The sequence below is a fragment of the Stigmatopora argus genome, chromosome 9 (genome assembly GCF_051989625.1).
Source record: "Stigmatopora argus isolate UIUO_Sarg chromosome 9, RoL_Sarg_1.0, whole genome shotgun sequence".
NCBI lineage: Eukaryota > Metazoa > Chordata > Actinopteri > Syngnathiformes > Syngnathidae > Stigmatopora > Stigmatopora argus.
The window spans coordinates 18,260,488-18,282,543 of NC_135395.1; the positions used below are offsets into that span (position 1 = coordinate 18,260,488).

At 46.1% G+C, this 22,056-nt stretch overlaps 4 protein-coding genes across 5 annotated transcripts; all 4 read right to left on the reverse strand.

Moving 5' to 3' along the window:
- Window positions 1-294: 294 nt before the first annotated feature.
- slu7 (SLU7 homolog, splicing factor) lies at window positions 295-4,294 on the reverse strand. Its single transcript, XM_077610463.1, has 14 exons — window positions 4,001-4,294; window positions 3,571-3,724; window positions 3,413-3,493; window positions 3,182-3,346; window positions 2,914-2,979; window positions 2,703-2,834; window positions 2,409-2,506; window positions 2,165-2,232; window positions 1,932-2,071; window positions 1,277-1,438; window positions 1,101-1,202; window positions 944-1,024; window positions 701-832; window positions 295-616 (listed from the first exon to the last, which is right to left on the reverse strand). Exons 1-14 carry the CDS (start codon window positions 4,159-4,161, stop codon window positions 437-439), a joined length of 1,722 nt encoding a protein of 573 aa, XP_077466589.1. The 5' UTR covers window positions 4,162-4,294; the 3' UTR covers window positions 295-436.
- A 193-nt stretch (window positions 4,295-4,487) lies between these two features.
- LOC144082308 (histone-lysine N-methyltransferase, H3 lysine-36 specific-like) lies at window positions 4,488-17,457 on the reverse strand. 2 transcript variants are annotated; one of them, XM_077609359.1, is made up of 24 exons: window positions 17,115-17,457; window positions 16,110-16,277; window positions 14,535-15,259; window positions 13,798-13,939; window positions 13,539-13,711; window positions 11,692-13,210; window positions 11,491-11,615; window positions 11,217-11,427; window positions 11,051-11,148; window positions 10,765-10,857; window positions 10,285-10,464; window positions 10,108-10,200; window positions 9,867-9,990; window positions 8,831-9,031; window positions 8,404-8,583; window positions 8,130-8,286; window positions 7,528-7,733; window positions 7,346-7,458; window positions 7,002-7,271; window positions 6,812-6,928; window positions 6,505-6,646; window positions 6,324-6,430; window positions 5,885-6,077; window positions 4,488-5,587 (listed from the first exon to the last, which is right to left on the reverse strand). In XM_077609359.1, exons 3-24 carry the CDS (start codon window positions 15,240-15,242, stop codon window positions 4,947-4,949), a joined length of 5,793 nt encoding a protein of 1,930 aa, XP_077465485.1. In that variant the 5' UTR covers window positions 15,243-15,259; window positions 16,110-16,277; window positions 17,115-17,457; the 3' UTR covers window positions 4,488-4,946. The 2 variants fall into 2 exon arrangements, with proteins under 2 accessions (XP_077465485.1, XP_077465484.1); XM_077609358.1 differs by lacking the exon at window positions 17,115-17,457 and adding an exon at window positions 16,876-17,047.
- A 157-nt stretch (window positions 17,458-17,614) lies between these two features.
- Window positions 17,615-19,324, reverse strand: LOC144082309 (uncharacterized). Its single transcript, XM_077609360.1, has 2 exons — window positions 19,124-19,324; window positions 17,615-18,886 (listed from the first exon to the last, which is right to left on the reverse strand). Exon 2 carries the CDS (start codon window positions 18,881-18,883, stop codon window positions 18,218-18,220), a length of 666 nt encoding a protein of 221 aa, XP_077465486.1. The 5' UTR covers window positions 18,884-18,886; window positions 19,124-19,324; the 3' UTR covers window positions 17,615-18,217.
- Window positions 19,325-19,900: 576 nt separating this feature from the next.
- atp5po (ATP synthase peripheral stalk subunit OSCP) lies at window positions 19,901-21,750 on the reverse strand. The gene is made up of 7 exons (XM_077609560.1): window positions 21,639-21,750; window positions 21,304-21,354; window positions 21,117-21,227; window positions 20,906-21,035; window positions 20,520-20,632; window positions 20,334-20,420; window positions 19,901-20,172 (listed from the first exon to the last, which is right to left on the reverse strand). The coding sequence occupies exons 1-7, from the start codon at window positions 21,729-21,731 to the stop codon at window positions 20,062-20,064; spliced, it is 696 nt and encodes a 231-aa protein (XP_077465686.1). The 5' UTR covers window positions 21,732-21,750; the 3' UTR covers window positions 19,901-20,061.
- Between the last annotated feature and the right edge of the window lie 306 nt (window positions 21,751-22,056).

A 22,056-nucleotide genomic window follows, 5' to 3' on the forward strand; every position in this document is an offset into this window, starting at 1 on the left:
CATTAACAGGTCCCTATGTTATTTGCTGCTGTCTGTTTTATTATTACTTAATGCATAAAGTTTGTGAGGAATTGAAAAACTGCTCCCTCCAAGAAATGCAACTTTACACTACGACTCAGTCCTAAAAGTACGGTCGCTTGTTTGTCCTTGAAATAAAAATCCATAACACACAAACAAAAAATACACTAACAAAGTGCAATTTTATTTTTAAAAAAATCTATAATTATGGAGCTTGACTCTAGGAGCAGTTTTGTATCTGATGTAAGAAAGTATATGTAAATATGCAACACAAAGGAAGGAAATGGTCAATTTATCAACAAGTGGAAATACCCAATCATTTGTGGTCATTGGAGAGGCACAAATACCTGAGCTGAGTGTGTGAGAGAGAGCCTACGACTGATTTGATTTTGATGGGGCAGCAGGGAAATGGGGGAGGTCACTGGCTAAGAAAGGAAGCCATGGGATCATCGGGTCGGGCGCGTTTCATGCGGAAGGCTTCAATCTCCTCCTCGGTGGGGGCCTTCACTTCCTGCAAGCTGTGGTATGGCCTCTTCCTCTCGTCCACCTGCATCATGGCTTCCACGTTTTTCACACGCTTGTCTTCTGCTTCCAGAGCCTGGGGAGAAAAAAATGGAGAAGAAGAAACAGGTGAGGGGTCGGCGAGAAGCGACGTCAAGTCGACCTCGGATGACGTGTTTACCTTTTTCAGCTTCTCCTTCTTTTTCTCCTCGTCGTCGTCGTCCGAATCGCCGCTGTCGCTGCTGACGGGCTTCTTGTTCTTCCGATTCCTCCTCCTTTTCTTCTTCTTCTCTTTTATCTTTTCTCGGTGAAGCTGACGGTGGCAAGAAGTGACGATAGGAGGAAAACAGAATTTAGATGCGTAAGATAGGGGGGCTTAGGATAACTGTGCCATTGGAAACGGAAGTATTTTAGAATCTCCTGCCTCTAGCAGAGTCTTGGGCTGCTCCTCATCTTCTTGCAGCTGATCCACACCTTCCTCGAAGGGAACGCACTCCGAGTTGTTCTGCAAGAGGAGAACGGAAAGCCCATAACTCACGAGGCGGAAGACACGGCGGAAAGCACGTTCGGTCGGTACTCACGATTCCGATGCCGCTGGCGCCCGTGCAGTAGCTTTGTTTGACCATAGAGTGGCAGCACTTGTACCCCCAGAATCCATCCTTCCAGAAGGAGCCCCAAATGCACTGCGGCGAAGAGCATCACGGTGGATAAAGACTCGAGCGAGTCCCGAGCCCAAAGTGCGATGGGGCGTCCTTACGGTGTGGTTGTTGATGAGGACGTCCTCTTCGTATTTGGAGCGCGCCACGGCTTTCTCCAGACCTTTCAAAACCGCCCCGTGGCGAGAGTACTCCAGGTAGTCTTCCGTCTGAGCCAATAGCAGCTCCCGCGGCGGGGCGTCCAGGTGCTCCTGGCCCCCGTACTAATTAAAAGGGAAATGTTATGAAACAACTGTCTTTTGGCCAAATTTAAATCTGTTTAAATTCTATATCGCTTGCCCTCAGAACAAGCCTGCCCGAGTTTAAGAGGCTTGACTGGCCAGCAGCCAATCACAGTGAAAATAGACTTGAAAAAAAAGTGCTTGGAATTGGGGAGGAGAGTACCGCATCTTCCGGACTATAAGTCACACCCTTTTCCTTGTTTGACTGGGCCTGTGACTAATAATTGAGTGACTTTGTTTTTTCCCCTTCTCTGACCACTGACAGCCTATTATGTTGTTTTTAGGGTGTAGCTATCTGGAAAAAAAACTATTTTGCCTGTTGATGTATGTTAACAAATGTTATTCTTGAGTCTGATCAAATAAAAATTTCCCTCCCAGTGCCATATATATACTCTGGCTCATGTGACTATAGCACAGGTGCAGTCATTGCAACCATTTAGCACTTGTTTGGGTGTATAAAATGCAAGCGGCGTACCCTCTCCAAGATGCTTTCCCTCTGCTCCTCTTTGAAATCTTCCTTCTTGACCTTGAAAGAACGATGAAGCAACTCCAGCTTAGTGGGGTCGGCCTGCAGATGCACTTCTGAGCCCCTCTCGTAGGCTTCCCAAGCGAACACTAGAAGGACAACATGAATATTTTCCATCGGGATGCTGCAGACAAAAATTCTTCGAATGTACTCATGCAGGCGTATTTTATTTTGTGACTTACTTTGCGTCTGAGCCATGGTAATGGTGTCACCGCTGTAGCGGGCAAAGTTGTCTCCAGCATATCCAACTCTGTGGCGAACGGAAAATCATGGAAAACCATCACTCAACGCAAACTTTAAACAGAATGCTGTGAAAAACACATTTGAAAAATCAAGAAAAAAAAACTACCAATATCACCCCTATAAAAAAGTACACTTTTTTTTTTAATGAATAAAATGTCCATTACGGTATCTCCTGCCACTTACTCATCCGGGTTCATGCCAGTACTGGAGTACGGGTTCTCTCTCATTGCTCGTGTCTTGGGATCGTAGTAGGCAGAGTTTGGATCCAGGTTCCTCAGGTACTGTCGTAAACAGAAATATAAATAACCCTTCTATAGTAAAAGTATACAGTAAAAAACATGCTTTCCAAATGGACTTATTAAACAAACCACACAGAACTACAGATTCGATTTTTGTACGTTTCCTTCATAGGCATATTTCCTCCCTTTTTTCGTTGACATTTTTTCAGAAATATCTTAAATTGGAGGTCAGCCTTACCTTAGCCGTGTCTTCTCTGATTCGCAAATTTCTGACGGTGATTCGTCTTTTGGAGTCAAAGTTCTGACCGGGCATGTCGATATCATCTGCGTATTTATCTTCATCCTCGTCCTCGCTATCGTGTTCACGCTCCTGCAAAGAAGCGATGGCAAACCTCAAATGTGGCTTTCGTGGGGAAACGCGAGTTGAGCGCAGGTTCTAGAATATTTACCGACTGGTCCAGCTTCCCTGAAGCCAACTCATCCTGAAGTTTGTGAGCCTTCAACGTCCTTTTGGCCTGAGATGTAAACAAATAGAACAGTGGGGGAATGATTAATAGACCGGTCAGGGAATCAATCATTCATTTTCAACAGTATAAAGACAAAAAACAAGATCTTTCTGCTATTAAGTTAATTGGGAATATTACGGGTAGACGTCCAATCCATTTGAACTGGGAGGATAACTTTAATATTGGACTAGGCTAATAAATGAGTGCTGACCAAATCCACTTTGGCGTACTCCTCCACTATGCGCTGGTGTTCCTCGGGATCGTATCCGTTCCAGCGATCTCGCTTTCCGTCGTAATCCAGGTTGAGTTGCACTTGAGAATGTTCATCCGGAGCGATGCTCGTGCCAGTAAACTTTGCTCCGACTTTTCTGGGTCGCTGCGGTCAGAAAAGCCATCATTTAAACGCCCGTTCTTTGAATTTGGGAACATTTAGCCATTTTACCTCCAAGCAGTCTTTCTTCTTGTGCGTCATTGCACCACAGTTTTCACAAGCACCCTTGCGGAATTTGGTGGTAACAATGTTCTGTTGGGGCAAATTAACACTCGTTAGCGCGTGTAAAGTTGTCGTTGCAATCGAAATAATGGCTTGTTGCTTCTCACCTCTTGGACTCCCCGCTTATACCATTCTCCAATTGCAGAAAAACCTTCTTGAATTTCAATCTGTGGTCTCTGATGCTTGAGCGTGGGCCTTTTGGATGGGTCGATATACCATGGCACGGAGGAAATATACTGCGGGATGTGAGGGTTTATGTCTCTGGAAAAATAGTGAAACAAAGAAAACGCAATTATAATCTGGACTACAAATTTTATTCCATCAGTACACAAGTAGACACTATTGAGTTCCTCTGTGCTGGTAGTAGATCACCCACTGAACCACTCTATCACATAATTTTGATGAATATTTAAAAGAAAAAAACGTAAGCATACATGCAAATATTATTTCAAGAGAAGAGACATAGCCTGATCGCAGTTTTGAGAGCACAAACACTGCTGACAACTACGCTAATGTATTTTTTTTAATTCAACTTACTTGCCCTCCTCGTCCACCTCAGCCGGAGCATTTCCCAGCTTTCTTTGCTCCTCGAGCTCTTTCTTCTTCCTCCAGTCCTCTCGGGTCATCTTTTTGGGCTCATCCATGTCCACGACGCCCTCCACCCCAGCGTTGCCGTCGCCATTGCTCTGCTCCGTCATGATTTAAACTTCAACACAACAACACGTATAAGTGGCAGCAATATTTCATAAATCGTTATTGTGGGTTAAGAGGAACATAAACACGGGGCTAGTTTACGAGATACGCCATTTTAGACTAAGGAAATGACGTCTTTTTCTTGCACAGTAGTATTCAAACTCGTGTGCGCCATCTAACGAGGTGGCGGTCAAAGTGCAGCTACCGCTAGTAAATATAAATAGGTACACAAAAATATTAAACGGTATTTAAGTGGAGAAAATCATTATAGTAACTATTATTGCAATTGTGATCAATATATTGATTACCAGTACCACACCTTGTATAGATCTTAGTTCAATGACTCCAGTGTTTATTTTTTGTAATTGGGTCACAGTATAACATAAACAAAACATTGATGTGGGAAGCACTACAATCCCCAACCCCCATTTTTTTCTTTTCTTTTTTTTTAAAGACATGACTAAAAATAGTAAGAACCCACAAAATGCCCTTGTGATTAGTTAGATATAAATTCTTGCTTTTTTTCACAATTCACACACGTGTTTACGCAAGTCGGAGATGTAAACAATGTGTAGAACACACATTTCAAACTAAGAGCACCAGACACAAATATAAACAGAAATAAAAAAAAGTATAAGTGAAGGCTCCTGTCGGGTCTAAGCACCAATACACGTCCCGTGTGAGTCAATGCAGCAGTCTGGGACAGAGAAGGCAACATTTTACCCGGTAGAAGGCAACGTTGCGGCGCAGTACAGTAGGTAAAACTTGGATCGGGTCAGCGTACTCCGCGCTAGTCATTTTCTTTGACGTCGCCCTCGCCGGTGTCTTCCTCCTCGAAATCGCCACAACCGTCAAACATGTCGACATCGTTGTCGGCGTCGTCTCCGTACAGGTGGTCATCTTCCACTAACTGGATTTCTCCGAACTCTGCGTCTTCATCGTCGTCGTCGCTGTCGCCGTCCTCTTTGCGCGGGTCGGCCTCGAACCCACACGCCTCCCCGTCCTCTTCGCTCTGATCCTTGGAAGACGTCGGGCTCCAAGAGGCTTTCTCTCCCGGCCCGTCGCCCAGGTAAGAGGACACGAAGCTGGAGGTGGCCGTCTTTGTGTTTATGTAGAGGCGGGGAGGGGGCGGCTGGAGAGGCGAGGTGGTCGGGGTGGACCCCGAGAAGGAGAGGGAGGCCGGGGTGGCGTCCCGAGCCGTCTCGGGGGCCCCGGCGTACGGCGCGTATTCGCGGATCTCGCCGGGCTCCAGGGGGTCGGGCCCGCAGGGGTCGTGCTCGCTGCAGGACGGCTTGCCGTCCAGCTTGGAGATGAAGAGCATGCCGTTACAGTGCGCTTGGCAAAAGGAGCTGGGGCACATCTCGCAGAAAGAACACGCCTCTTCGCCGCAGATGTCGCACTGATGCCACGGACACTCCCATCGGCCTGGAAGTCAGAGCGTCAGCACATTTAAAAAAAAAACTAAAGTAAGGAATATCTTTTTTTCCCCCAAGAGCCTGTGGCTTGATTATTTACAAACGATTAAGCGAACGCCGTAATACATAATAAAACTGCTGTCAATCACCAGCTTGGAATTTATCTTCCATGGTCTTTTCGTAAAGAAAATAGTTAATTTTTGAAGAGAACTTTTGGAAGTGGAGTTTGACTACCTCATATGTGGCATTCATATTTAATTGTTGGATTGCTTTTTTGGTTGTTGTTGTTTTCTTTTTTTTTACTTGCCTGCAGGTCTTTTGGCCAAGTTGAGACAGTCGGCGTGGTAGACTTTGGGACAGCCGGGCTTCTTGCACGTGACAATCTGTCCGCCATCGCCACAGCTGAAACACTCGTCCTCCCTCTCTTTGGTGGCCACTTGTTTGGTCTTCTTCTTCACGCCGCCCCTCCTCCTTCCTTCTTTCAATTTCTCAGCCGGAGGTTGATTCTGAAAAAGGAGGACGTGCAATCATTTATTCATTCCGTTTCCCGTGTATTCGAGGATTCGTGACCATATTCTGGCAAAACCAATTGGATGGCACGTCTTTCTCCTCCATTTCTTTGTTTTCATGCTAAACACTAAAGTTTGAGACCTGGTTTGTTTGCACAACAATGTGCATTCAAAGTGCGGAAAATGTCATTTTTAAGATAGTTCATTGGTGCTCTCGGCTTGGGTAGAGTTTGAATTTTTCACCTTGGGTCGAACACCAAGAAAGCCGCTGCAATTGGGCGCGCCACATTTACACGCCGTCTTGCCATTGCCAAGACACTCCAGGTTGTAGTTGAAAGTCAGCTCCACGCCTACGGGAAAGTACACTTTATGTTAGCTTAGTACTCAGAGGGCAACGATATAAGTTGCGGACTGCTCCTCTAACCTTTTGGGATGTCTTGTAGAGCAAAGAGTCCCACACGGGTGTCCCCGTTCACCGTCCATTTCTGAGTTTCACAATTGGGCTGGCAGCTGTGATTCATGAAGCGAGCCTGATTCCCTTTGGGTCCAGCATCGATGATTCTGTCCTGGGATGGAAAAAAAAACAGCAATATTGCAGAAAAGCATACCGTAATTTCCCGCATATTAGCCGCCTCCACGTACAGGCTTGTATACCCTTAAAATTGCCTTAGAATCGTTGAATTTTACAATTTCTCGTGTATAAGACCGAAAATAAACCGCAAGTTTCCTACCTTATCTAATGTCAGCATGTAGAAATTAAAGATGTCTTTCTCCTGAGCATGCCTGATCCTGGCCCGACATTCTTCTTCATCGATCAGTTCTCCCACGTATTCGCTCACAAAAGCTCCCTGCGTGGAGACGCCAGATCGCTTTAGCGAAAACAGGGGGCGAGAAAAGACCGCAGCCGTCTTGGAGGCCCACCTTCTTGACGTCGGTCTCGCTGCGTAAACCCCAGCCGCGCGACAGCGTCCTGAATATTTCCACGACGGTGTACTGGCGTTTGGTGAAAGTCTGGTTCTGGCATCGTTCCCCCGCGGCGCACACCTGAGGGTGGCACTCGTACAGCAGCATGCGATTGATGCACTCGGAATCCACGCCGCACGGGTTCTCGTCCGAAGCCTTGCAGTTGCAGCGCGGGACTTCGGACAGGTCCGCCGTGATGATCTGCACCTTGCCCACTGGCTTGTTGACCTAAAAAACCAAAAAATGAACTACTGGGAAGAAAGAAAGCACGCTTCCACAAAAATGAAAAATAAAAAAATCACCTTAACATGTTTGTACGGAGGAGGTTTCTTGTGAATCTTTCGGTCCTCCTGAAGCTGCTTCATTTCCTTTTCCGCTTGAAGTTCTTTGAAGCGCTCGGCCGCTTGAGTCAGGGCTACAAAGACCACGTTATTTTACCCATGACGTCGGAGTGGAGCCACACACGAGCGCTACGCTCACTCACCTTTCTTGTACACGGCGTCGGCCCCTTTGCCCATTTTTTCAATGTTGTGGGTGTCCCCCTCCATGTAGGGGAAGACCCGGGCCTGGTAAGTCCATACAAAGTCCTTGGAGCCAAAAAACTGCACTGGGAACTCCCCAACCTCGTGTTTCATCCTCAAGATGTTATTTGGGATATCTTTAACCAGGCACACTTCAGCAGGCCACCACCTAAACGGGGTTCAAGTAAGACTCCATTTGACACATGCAAATCATACTTGGTGGAATATGTTATTGTTTTTAAATGGTCAGTCAGATGCCATTTTTTTGAAAGCGGGGCTTGCGATTGATATCATCATATGAACTAGGTGTACTGAATTTCACAGTATTTCAATGAGTACACCACAAACAGGTTGGTGTAAAAAAATGATGTGGAATAAAAAAATAATTTAGAACCGCCGCGCAAAACAGACCAGAAAATGAATGAATTAACTAATTTACAAAATTTTGGCCCACTGTACTACGGTAATTTATTGGTGGTACTCATAGAGCTAAGCCGTTTTTGAAGTGGTACTTGAGAAATACCAATTGAATTTATTGATGGTAAATCCAAAGAGTGGGTCTTACCTGTAGCGTCCCCATTTGACCCACAGTATGTCCTTGAAGCGTGGCCTCTTTCCTGCCTTGCAATCATTGCAGAACCAGCTCCCTTGGGGCATCTCCATATTGAGACATTCCTGATGAAAAGCGGCAGGGCAGGCTTCGCAGCAAAGTAGGCTCCCTCCTAAAAAAATAAAAACAATTAAAAATCACAGCAAAAGTATTCAAACTGCCCATTTTCTACTCTTCAGCCCATTCCGGAGGACGGACAAGATACTCTGACTTGTAAAAAAGAAATTACCTTCAGAGCACACAAAGCACCAGCTAACATTGATGTGTTCATGGTTTTTGCAGCCCTTCCGAGGAGTGAAGTGGCTCGGGCACAGAAAGCCATTGTTGGCTAGCACCACGCTCCCGGCCGCCATGCAGTTGTCATTGGCGTGATAGGCCACCGGACATCGCACGCAGCGGGCCAAACGTCCTGCGCGCATGACAATATAGTACATTTGTTCCGATCGCATATTTTCACGCCTGAGTCGGAGACCGTTTTTGAGGATCTGCCCATACCGACTCCCATTTTGAAACGTTTTGAATCCAACTCAACAATTACCAAGCACGCAATGTAATCTTCCATGAAAAAAATGCAACCAGTGGCACAAACTGTGAAATTGCTCAAAGATTTTTTTTTAATCCTCAAAAAGAGATAATACGCATGCGTTGTATTTTACCTTTGGAGCTACAGGCATTGAGAGGATTAGCGACGTGACACGACAGGCAAACATGGAGTGGGCAACGGAAGCTTTTGTTACACCGCTGGGTGGCTGAAAAGGCCATGATGCAATCCGTGTGATAGAACTTTCCACACAGTGGGATGACGCATCGCTTCACGCCGTCGCCAGACTTCTTACACACGAAGCACACGTGATCGCCTGAAAAAGCAGAGGAAAAATTCAGTCCCATTAGACTTATTTTTCCGACTACATAAATTGCACTAGCCAAAGGATACACGACGATGAGGATAAAAACAATACGTATACAATTTGCATTTTTGGTAGGGCAAATTTTGATTTGATTGGAAAACAACGACAAATATATGGTAAAGGAACAATGGTAAAATGGAGAACAACAGGCTAAGTGTTAACTAAACAGTTTTTCAGATAACTATAACCTAAAAAACAAAACTAAATGACATAACAGACTGTTGTAGGTGAGAGAGAAAAAAAATAAGTCACATTGAGTATTAGTCGCAGGCTTAGCAGAACTATGAAAACGAGTGTAACCTATAGTCCGGAAGATACGGTCCCAGGTCGTCATGACTGGCGAAACGTGACAAACGACTAATTATATCATAGTGTAAAATTTCTAAACAGAGCATTTCATGAGAAGATATGAGCAAGGTTCACTCTTACAATAATAATTAAAAAGACGGATTTAGTCGGATGGGTAAAACACATACTGTATTTTCACGACTATAAGGCGCACTTAAGTCATAAATTTTCTCCAAAATAGACAGACCGCCTTATAATTCAGTGTGCCTTTATTTATGGAAAAAAATTAAATGTGTCATTCATTGAGGGTGCGCCTTATAATGTGGTGCGCCTTATAATGTGGTGTGTCTTATAGTGTGGTGCGCCTTATAATGTGGTGCGCCTTATAGTCGTGAAAATGCGGTATCTTGAAGAAAATCACATCAAAAGGGGAAAAAAATCAGCATGGGGACATCCCAAATCGTGACGTCGCACCCGAGGAAGCGCCGCCACTCACCGGATGTGCACTGTTGGCAGAGGAATCTTCCCTTGGGTGCCACGGACAAACCAATACATTGTGGATGAAAAGCTCCATAACAATGGCCATCGCACAGCAGAAGGTCACCCGTCTTCTCACATATCTACGCGGGGCATCAGAAATAAACAGAGTAAAATTGACAACTTGGAATCACATTTTGGAGGGTAAAAAAAAAAAGTGTGTATCGCTTGGAACTTCCATTTTAGGAGCACCATCTTACCTGGCAGACATTCTCCTTCAAGGAAGTAGCCCCTATTTTCCCTTTAATATCTACTTGGGAAAATGGGCTATCCATCAAGCTGTCTTCAAGCGCCTACAAAAACAAGACAGGACTTTCATCTAAACTGAATAACGCATGACATAGTGTGTTTTGAAAATGAGTCAAGGGCGTGAGGACCTCCGCTTTGAGGTCTTCACTGGGAAAGTTGTGTTTCTCTTTAGAGCTGCAATGAAGGAAGTGGGCTTTCTGATCAGGTGACTTGACGGGAGTGACGGCCTTGACATCATCTTCAGTCTCAGGGGATGGAGGAGTGCAAGATGTGCTGGCAGCGGGTTCTTCGTTCTTTACGGGTTTGACCTGTGTGGAGCAAACAAAAGTTAGTTGAACATCACTGATGAATTTGGGAGTTGTCACTTGTGGTAAATCTGTATACAGTAATTCCTCCAATATCGCGGTTAATGTAGACCAGACATGGCTGCGATAATCGGAAAATCGTGAAGTGGAGTCACCCCTATTAAAAATAATATATATGTTTTTTTTTAACTCATAAGCGGGAGCCACTCTTGTTACTAGGACTCAGCACTGAAGTTAAAGAAAAGATAAATAATTAATAGCAAAAAAAATCGCAAGGTAGTGAATTTGCAATAGTTACTGTACCGTATTTTCTTCCATTTTCAAATTGGGAGGTAGCACAGCTTTCTTGACCATCACTTTGACTTCAGAGAAAATTTTAGGAGGGGACTCTGGCTCCTGCATGGAAAAAAAATGCCACCGTCCGTCATGCTAAATGTTGATGTCTGTTGTTAATTAAATCAAGTCTAATTTGTGCGAATATAAGCCGTACCCTTGATTCAATCATCATATTTTAGCGACAATACGGCATAAAAGTGAGAAAATACGGTAGGTAATCTGTGCAAGAACAAGAAAATCAGTGCCTTCTTACCTCCTCCTTTGGAGGGGGTGACACTTCTTCAATGGCACAATCCAAAACCTGATGAGACAGCTTCCGAGGTCTTTGTTTTTCCGCCGTCAACTTTGTAACTAGGATCCAAAGGAGAGCGTTAGCTCGAATCCCAAATGAACGCCAGGTTCTGCGAACACGACTTTACCGTGATTTCGAGGTAGATCGGGTTCTTCGGCTTTGTCGGGGAGCGGTTGCGATGAAGATGAGGATGCCGGAGACCCTTCGGGGGAGCATGGGTATTCAGGGTGAACAGATGCTTCTGGGGTTGGAGAAGTAGGGGGCGCTATGGAGAGAGACGTCGATGTGGTGCTGAGATCGAGAACTGGCGACACAACTTGATGGCTATCACTCGGAACCTGAGAAGAGAAATGATTGATTTTAAACATCTTTCAAATGTGAAATTGACATGAGACTGTTACCATGTAAGAAGGGCTCAGAGTGTCACTCTTGGATTGCTTTTTCGGGACGAACATTTGTCGGTACTCGTCTGCCGATTCCAGAAGTCGTTTGGTCGCTTTCCGCTGGCGTTTGTTCTCAGAAAGCCCTGCGGGGACAAAAGACAGTCTTCTTAGATGGGTTTGAACCAGAAACATGGTCCAATGCGGTCAGGAGGATCTTACCGGCGGCCTCGGAGAACGAATTTGGGGGGTCTGGCGGCCTCTCGGCTTCCAGGGGAAGATCCGCGGAAACTGTCGTGGTGTACCAAGCGTTGGCCTCGTTTTCCTCCAGCATCTGCCAGCGCTTCTTTGGGGCCACCGGGGATCCGGCGCTCTTGTTGAGGTAGTTGGCGGCGCTTTCGCAGGGAACGCGGGGATTAGCGGAAGCGGCTGACGTGGCGTCGCCGTGGACCAACGGGCTGCTGGGGGCCAGGTCGCTTAAAGAATCTTTCACTTTGGCGGGAAGTCTTTGTTTTCGCCGTTGTTTGTCAGCGTTCGGAAAACGTTCCAAGAGGTAGGTGTCGGTGGACATGAAAGATTTCCTCCTCCGCTTGTTTTTAGCGTTTTGGGGTACGCCCTCCGTTCTCATTTGTCGACTTAAAGTAGGAGAAGAGCCCGTGGGGAGATCCTTGCAAGAAGGCGAGGGGACCACCAAGGGTTCCTCCTTGATCAACAGCGGCGACGGTGGGACCACCAGGGGCTTCCCCGCTTTTGCTCGAGTGTCGTGAATGTCTTTAAGCAGCATGAGAAAGGTGCTGAATTTAAAACTGGAATCGGGACAAAACAAAGCCGCCTGGGAGTCGCCGTTGTCGTCGACAAGGGAGCGAAAGGTGACTTCCTTGGCGTCCGGCAACGCGTCCAAGGGGGAGGGGGAAGATGGCGACAGGTCGGAGCGGAGGTTCTCCGTCTTGATTTGAACGGGACGAGCGGAAGAATCCTTTTGGTCTTCGCCGACGTGTTTTGTCTTTCTTTCTGGCTTCCTCGCACGCCGATTTGGGGTGTCGTGACTCAACCAAGGTAATGCGTCGCGGGTGGGAGAGGTTGGAATTCTTAAAGCGACGGCGTCAAGGTCGGCGGACGTTTGGCTAGGGTCCGCCCTATCTTGGCGCTCGACCTCTTCTCCTGCTTCCGCCAAAAAATGACCAGTGGCGAGCAAATGGACAGGAAGCGTTTCACGTGAAATGTGTCCACTTTGATTGAGTCTCGCGTTTTTACAGTCCGAGGTGTCCGCAAAAGCACCGTGAGAGTTACACGAATCGGTACCATGTGGAACCGTGTCCGTAAACTTCTGCGATTGCCCGTCTAGTTCCCGTAACGGAGACATCGGTGGAAGTTTTGGACAAGGCGGGACGGGAAAAGTCTGGGTTTTCAGTGCACGGCTTTCTGTCCGAAGGTCCAGCGTGTCCGACGACTCGGTCGACCCGCTGATAATGTGTCCAAATATGTCCGAGAGACATTTCTTTTTCTTTTTGCAGGTTTTATTCCGAGCAGGGTTGCCAACGACGCGCTCGTTTCTACCGGGAACACCAGAGCCGGAGAACTGACCGGCGTCCTGGGTGGAAGAGGGAGGCTCCTGGGCCGGGGTGGGTGTGGCCTGGTCTCCGTTCAGCGAGAAAGTCTCGGCGTGGCGTTGGCGTGCGGAAAGCAGACGCTCGGCTTCCGAAACGCTGATTTTCCAGCTGGACTGCAAACTTTTGGGTACCTCAAAAAAGTAGAAATAATATTTTCAAGCATCCATTATGCGTGAGATGGAAGTTGTTTGGAAAATGTTTTTTTAGGCTAGTGTCATCCAAAAAAAATGTTAATAAGTTACACTAACAGGTGCCTCGTTTGTCTGTTTATGGTTTAATGTTGGTTCTTGGTTTATGATGAATTCAAAAACTGCCCTCCAATAATAAAATTTTACTTTTACTTTTACTCAGATGCAATTTATAGTCCAGAAAATACGGTAGTATATAATTCCAGTATCTGATAGCACTTACATCATATCATCTGAAATCAGAGTTGTGCATTTGAGTGTGTTCATTTACCGAGTACTTGTAGTCTTTCTCCTTCTGTTTTCCCCTGCGCCTGAGCATGGGAAGGTCATCAAACTGATAGCCCCCCTTGAAAGGAAAAACAGCGTTCCCAGGGACCCAGGCGCTCTCCCCTATCTCGCCAATGGTCTCCAGGAAGTACATGCGACAGGGGCGGGGGCTGGGAACTGGAACAAAACACATGGAGATGGTGCCGGGGTGAAAAAAAAGCCAAGACGTCATCTGTAGCGGGCGACTTTGAAAGGAATCTTACATTTCATCTTGGTGTGAAGGCCTAACTGGGGGTCACAGACAACTCGACAGGGCCACCAGGGCTTTCTGTTGAACTTGGCCCACACCAGCTCGCCTTCCAAATGTAGAACGGATGGATGGGGCTTGGTTTTTGGAAGGGCCACCTAAGTGGGAGAATCAAAACATTCATTTAAAACGAAGAAGTCATTGGTAGAAGATTCGTATATAGATTTTGAAGACTAACTTCTGTAGATAGCTTCCTCAAAGAGAGTTATTTTGTTGTTTCTGTCTTAATTACCGTATTTTCTCGCATATACACCGTATATGTCGCAAAAAAAAATGATGACTGAATCGATGGCACGGCTTATATGCGCACAAATTAGAGTTGACATCCATGAAACTGCAAGGTGACAAGGACGAAACCCCATAACACAAGATATGGTCATTTATTTCAAAATAGAGAAAAAATAAACAGATAAAACGCTAAACAAAATTTATTTTGACGTCTATGAATTTCTTAAGATCTTCCCTTCAAAGTAAGACATTTGTAAAATTGTAAATCGGGGGGCGTCGTCTTATACGAGAGAAATTGTAAAATTCAACGATGTTAAGGCAATTTTAAGGGTACGGCTTATACGCGGAGGCGGCTTATATGCGAGAAAATACAGTATACCCCAAAATGATGTATGATGTGGACTTATATGACCATAAACCCTGGCCTTGGTTTGGAATAACGAATTGACAGTGTTTTCAACTCACATTGCAGTTGGTGCCATTTGGTAGAAAATGACCCGGATTAGCAGAGGCAAGTTCTCCGTCGCTTTCCGACTCCTCGTCCACGCTCCACCCGTCCCTCGTGGTAACCCCGGGCAACGCGCCGGGGCTCGGAATAGGCCCGAGTTCCGGTATGGTTTTAGACATCAAGTTCAAACCATTAAGTGGGCACGTCCTTCTCTCCGAGCCCGAAACCACCGCGGCTTGAGAGCCGTTCACGGCGTGTCCCCACGACTGGTGGTAAGGGGCGAAGGCCTCGCTCTGGTTGTACGCGGCACGATGTTGATGCAGCTTGGAGGCGCCGCTGTCAAACAAGGTGGTTCCGAAATGCAGGTAGCCATTTAGGCTATCCGGACTGGGAGGGGGGAAGCCGTTCCTGTCGAACATCGCTAGAGATTCAAACGAGTTGGCGCCGTCCTGGCGTGGCGAGGCGGGAAATAGGACGGAAGGCGGCTCAAACGCCTCGTGCTCCCCGATTGGGCTCGAAGCGTGGAGGTTAGCCTTCTGGAACACGTAGTTGAAGCCACGTAGCGTGTTCATTGGGCCGTGGCCATCGGACGGCGACGGGGGATCCGACGCCGGCTTCGCCGTGGCGTGCCGCCTTCGGTAGGAGGCGCCCACGAGACCGTGGTGGGGCCTCGGCTCCTGCTGGCCGAACGGCGAGCGAAAAGTCGCTCTGTACGACTCACTCATGTTGTCACGGCTCGCCCCTGTCCGGGAAAAAAAACATTTTAGATATTTTAAATATACGGCTGTACGACCATTTTGTTTCCTCCTGTCATAATAAAAACCGTATGAATTTGAATTAAAGTAAACAACCACCTATTTCTTCTCATTTCCAGACCAGGCAACTGCCTTTAAAATTAAATGTGGCCATTTTTAATGACGTGAAAAATCATCTTAGTCTTATTGGGGGCCACGAACAGACCAGATTTGTTTTTACTCATTTTGATGTTATGAATGTTGTTTTGCGTCAATAAAGTATCATTTTATTTAGTCATAAAAAATCAATAGCAATAACAAAAACACTGAATTTGGGCGGTTGAGTCATCATTGGCAACGATCAGTCAGTCATTCCCACCCATGGCCTCGAAAGATAAGCCAACCCTCCCATCTTTAATGAATTGAACGCCCATCGTTGTCAATGACAGGCAGTGAGTTACTTACGAACCCGTGCCGGGAAGGTTTTCAATGAATGAAACAAACCTTTGCACAACTTTTTAAACATTATAGTGACCACTAGGTTTCTTTTTGTTTATGTTTTGTGTTCACCGACGATGGATTTCAAAAATATTTAATACATGACCTCCACGCAGGAGGCGGTTCACAACAAAACCACTTTCTGTGATCACATTTCATTCATAACAATAAGTAATAGCACTTGAATTGACTGCAGAGGGCCATTGCAATGGCGGAGGAGCTTGTGTTGACACTGAACCGGGACACAAACATGGGATTAAACAAACACACACACACACACACAAGATGTAGGAAGCCACGATGAACTTCCCGAAATAAAAGACGCGTGGAGGTGGTGGGGGAAGAAGAAGAAAAACTCACCATGTGCTGGTCGGGTCACTCTCAAAGCAACAACGGATACGTGCTCACGAGGCACAAAGCAAGTGTTGGTGCGCAGATGTGCACAATCCCAGCAGCGGTCCTCGAGTAGGCCGAGGCGAGGCGCTCATTCCCCGCACCGGCGGCGAGGGCGGCCTTCTCCGCGAACCGCTGTTGGAACACAAAAGTAGCACTTTGTGCTCAAGCCCAAGCGAGCTTCCATGACGCCTAGCTCGTGTGTCAGCGAGGCTTCGGCGGTTCCTCCCGTGGCACTCCTGCCGGCTAGCTTATTTGACTACATGGCCCCGCTTGCTTGGCCTCCGGTGTGTGTTGAAACGAGCCCTGAGAGTGAGGGAGCGAGTGTGTTGGTGAGCTCCAGCCAATCGGCTCGGCACCACCACCACCACCGCCGCCGCCGCCACCACCTCCAGCGCCACCCAACCCAACCCAACCCCCAGCCGGTCTGCGGTCTGCGCAGGCCGCGACACCCAGGGCTCCCCACCGAGTGGCGCGTGCGCGCGGCCCAAGGTGAACTATCGTCACATAACACACACGGAAAGAGTTAATAAAGGGATACACACGACCGGCTTTTTTAACACAACAACGCCTTGTCGGCGACGGGACCGTGTGTGTGCGCCTTCGCCAACTCGGGCGGCCATGTTGCTTTCTCAGCACGACGCAAAAGCGAGGAAGGAGGCCGCTTGAGTTCGAATTGAACAAAACGGACCTCGGGTTCACGGTTGACGTTTATTACGACGAAAATGCTCACCTCGCATTTTGTCTTTACCGACACAAGCGGGACGCGAGCGCCGCGTCCGGCGTTAAAGTACAAAAAGACCGTGCGGGTCACAGGAAGAGACAAAGGCAGGCAGGCCGGTTGTTCACGGTGTCCTGGCCGTAAAGTACCAAAGATCGTGCGGGCGACGGGATGAGACAAGGCCGGTATACGCCCAAATAATTCGTATGAGATGTGCGAGTTCAGCTCCAAAAAGAGCGTGTTTTACTCACGTTTTGATGGGAGAAACATTTTGGAAAATCAAAGTTGTGTACTCTCCTCCCTCTCGGTATTGTTTAAACAAGCATGGGTGCCTTGTATTGTTTCTATTTACACTCGCTACGCGACTACTGTGTAACACAAGACAAAATGTCATGAATATGCTGCTATTTTATTAAAGTATTTATTTTGTGTGTATTTTTACGGCATTAATTGTTCTTTTGGGGGAAACCGCCCTCCTGTGGACACCATGCGAACTACGCCTTCCAATTAAAGAATGATTATAAATGACCTCCACCTAAAAATGAAAACGAATAATAACAGAAATACGTACACACTGGTTAAGTGGTTAAAAGAGGAAAACAGCCCAAGCTGTTATTTACAATTTTATCCACTATTACACATTGTAAAAATGAAATTGTTTTTTCAATTGATTACAATTCTGGTGGAATGAACGTGAGTGACATTGGCATTTTCTTTCCCTTTACACAGCTGGGATAAGCGACATGGAAAATAAAGCAAAACAGTTTTATTGTTTTTTTTGATCCCCCATTAATGTGCGACAACATGCGTTGGGTTTGTAAGCAATTCGGTTACAGGACTGTGAAAAGCAAGTCAAGGTTGATTTTTTAAAAAAAAGTTCAGTCTAACAAACATGGCAATGCTGGCTTTCACAAGTGCAATAATGTATTCAACCAATTATTCCCCAGTAGTTTATGATACTGTACATGCATCATAACCAATACCATTTCCACTTTCACAATTAAACCAAGCGTACCAAAAATCCCCCTTCTAGAGAAAACAAAAGGTGATTATTTCAACAAGTAAATGACACATTTTTACATAAACACACACAGGAATGTGATTGTCTGCTTTTCACAAAATACTTGAATTACTACTGGTAAAAAAAGGGATACAAGATACTGTCAAGGAAGGATTACATCACAACTAAGGCTTTTTAACCACCAAAATGATATAACATGCATGATCTTTTGCCAAATGTGTTTCAGAAAAAGACAATTTGTTGACATAGTGTACGTTAAAATAGTCAGAAAGTAGAGGGACGAGAGCTCTGCCGAGTATCTTCTTTATCCTCCCCACCTCCGGGATCCCAACATTACGAACTGGTTTGATCTGCTTTGACGAGGGGCTCGCACAAGTCTCTCTTTTCCACCATGGCGTAGGCCAGCAGCGGAATGTCACAGCCGGTGAAGTCCAGTTTGCTTGGACTGAAATCGAGTTTTTTGGGCAGGTCGCCCGCGCTCTCCAATTCCTTGAGCCTGGCCAGATTCTTGACGCTCCCGGGGGGTCTGCCGGGGCTCACCTTGTAGCCCGCCGCCTTGGTGGTCCCGAGAGGCCTCCCCGGGCTGGTTTTAAAACCGGCGGCTCTGGTGGTCCCGGGCGGACGTCCGGTACTGGTGCGGTAACCGGCCAACTTGGTGGTCCCCAACGGTCTGCCTCTCCTGCCGGATTTCAATTTGCCCGTGCCTTTCTTGGTGCCTTGGGGCCCCGCCACCTCAACGCTGTTGACGGTCAACGGCGGAAGCAGCTGGAAGGGGTTCGGGGTGTCCTGCGTGGGACCCACCGTGGCCTTGTGCACGTTCTGCGGCAACGAAGACAGGCCTGCGAAGGAAAGGTGCAAGCTGGAGTTTGCGGGGGAGCAGGGGTAGAACTTGGTAGACGGGAGGTTGCATAGGTCGAAACGGCTTGCGGGGTGGCAGTCTTCTGCGGGTCCGCTCATGCAGAAGTCACTGCTGCTGCTACAGGTCACTTGGTGCATCATTTTCTGTTGCCGATGGGTAGTGGTGGTAGTGGTGGTGGTGGAGGAGGAGGAGGGGGGGGGTCCCAAAACAACACAGACTGATGTTACACACCCAAAACCGTACATTTTCTCTCAAATCAAACGAGTTTAACGCCGCAACAAGCATTTTCAACAGCTCGAGGCATCCCAACACGCTAATACAAGTAACGTAGTTGGCTGAAAGAAATGCTAAGCTATGTAAGGTGAAACAACCTAACGTACCTCAGTCTTGGGAGAACAGGCGATGAAATGTTGGAATCGTTTTGTTCGCAACGGTCATGACTGCAAAGCGAACCCAATGCTCTGTAAATAAGAGCGAGCGATGGCAGTTCCTTTAATCCTTCCTTCGAATAGTGGGCGAGACGAGACAGGAAGCCATTTTCGCATGGAAAAAAATCATGAAGCAAGATGGATAAGCACGCATGCGCAAAGCTTTTGACGTCACATTTCCGGGAGGAGCGTCAATGTGAAAATGCCCAATGCTCGAAGTTAGCCTGGAAAGATGACGATAATAACATTTCAAATTAATATTGAGACGTTGTCTTGTCTCATTGGTACAAATTACAAAGTTTTCTTTGAATCTAACTAGTTTCCGTTCTCTCTGAACACTTAGGCTTTAGAGACCAAGAGACTTGGTATACAAGTTTGTATTAAAGAGACAATCTATGTAGTTATTTTTTGTAGATGTGCTGGCAGTGTTTGAAATACTCACCCTTTGCACTGTTGGGGAATAAAGTTGAAATAACTGCATGATGGTCAATTGAAATCTGTTTTCATTACTCTACAAACTGCACTGTAACGAGTTTACAGCGAAAAAACTAGCAGCTAAAATGCATGTGTACGCATTCTGTGCCGTTTTGGAACACAACAACCCCCAATCAATGTAAAAAAAAAAAGAAATATGTCAACAATGTCCTCTAAAAATTAATGTCACTTCTACTGGGGCCCACAGTTGAGCTTTTAAGCTTCTATAATGTGTCCAAAATAAATGAAGTGGCATATTATTGAGAGGTTTTATTAACATCCAAATGAATAGAGTTGAGACAGACTTGTGGAACAAGTGCAAAGCTGGAACATGTAGCAATGTACATTGACCCCCGTTTTCACCAACACCCCACTTGTTTACATCTAATACACAGCCGAGATGTAGTCCACGGGATTTAGGATTCTCTCATCAGCTTGGTGAGCTTCTGAATCTTCGTCTTCGTGGACATGTCCACGTACCTGTCCCCGATGCTGACGATCATTCCACCAAGGATTGAGGAGTCGGACTGCAAAGAGGGGTGACATTTTAAGTTCCGCACATTTAGGGAGTGTTAGTGTCTAGTCCTACTAGAAGAATACCTACAATAATGTTAAACAGGGGTGAATTATAAGTGATCGCTATATCGGGGGTCACCAACAAGGTGCAATATCAGCGCTAAAATGTTACCTTGGTTTCCAGCTTGATGGTCTCACCCTTCTGAAGGAATCCATTGAGTGCGACTTTCAGCTCAGCCAAACTGGCCTGGTCCAAAGGCTGCAATGGATACACATTGATTAGGTGGATGCCTGCATGTATAGATGATTAAAGAGCCACAGAAAGCACCATGTGAGGAGGAGTCTATGAGAAACCTACCTGAGCAGTGGTTACTGAGCAGAGAACTTCTCCACGGTGTGCACTCATCATCTTGCCGAAAGCATTGATGACGTCACCAGTTAGGGGCAGACGACCGTTGTCCGACAGAACATCTGAGGAAACCAAAAGAACATTTAGATAGAACTTTTTTGACATTATACTGGTTTAGATACGAGGGTAACTCGGAGAAAAAACACAGATGGAACAATTGTCATGTTTGGGTTGTTGCGGCTAAGGGTTCAATGATCTAAAATATTATATTTTTATTTTTAGAACTCATTGTGATTGAAATATCGCACAAAAGAGTAACTTTTATGTATTTCTACAAGTGTTATTATTTACCATTTTAAAAGTAATAAATAAATTGGCTTGAAGTGGCAACTCACTGATGAGGTTGAAGGTGATAGGGGACACTTTGGCCTTTGTGAGCGCATCGTGAAAAGTCTTCTGCTTGAGGCTGCGCTTCACATGTGGGTTCATAACCACGCTTGAAAGTTTGGGATTCTTAATGAGGGCCTGTGGGGGTAAAATATCTCATGAGCAAGTCGGAGACATTTTGTTTGTCAGGTGTGCTAGGATTTACAAAACACTACTAACAGTCACTTTTGCCAACTCCTTCTCCACTTGGTCCAGGTTTTTCTGCTTACTGGCTGCAGAGAACAATGCAGTGGCATAGCGACCTTCCACTCCATAAACCTGGATCGGAGGCTTGAAGGGAAATTACAATCCGTTGAGATCAAATTGAAAAATTAAAGGGAATATTATCATGATCACTCATATTTACCCTGATCAGTTTGGAAACAGGCCTTACGGCTGACGTGCTAAACTGGCGGGCCTGGAAAAGGGCAGAAAATTAATGAAGTAGTAAAGATTTCATGAACGTAATCTTTTGTTTCTGTTCATTTTGACGCGATGACCCACGGTAGATTGAATACAGCGGGGATGCTAGCATTTAGCAGTCATTCAAGTGCAAAGACGCGTGCAGTTATTTGTGGCATCTAAAAATAAACGATGGCTCAGCTAGCACCCCGGTTGATTAGAAGTACTTTAAAACATGTGAAAATAAAATAAACGGTATAGTTTGATAAGTAAAATATGTAAAATCATTGAGCGTCGTACCTGCTGTCCTAGCATGAGGGCTGCCATTTTCTCCTCCAGCTGTCCAGACTGGAGGGATCGACTGCGCATGTGCAAAGGAAAGGCAGATGGCATTATGGGAGTTATAGTCTTTGTCGAAACAATGTGTAAACAGTTCGTTTTTTAGAGCACGTATCGCCAACTTAACGTAGTCAACGGCTGCCAAAGAGTTGATACTTTTTCACAGTATTTTTTACTCATGTAAATTTTCATCAAGATTATAGTACTTCTACTTGAATGAATCATTTGGTACACCCGTTTAGCAAGAGTTTTCAAATTATATTCACCCTATTTTTCGGTAGAGTAGTGCCAAGCAGAGCAATTAAATACGTTACCACTAGAGGGCAGGACATGCAATGTTTTACCTCTTTGGGGTCAATAACAATTCTACCAACAATTT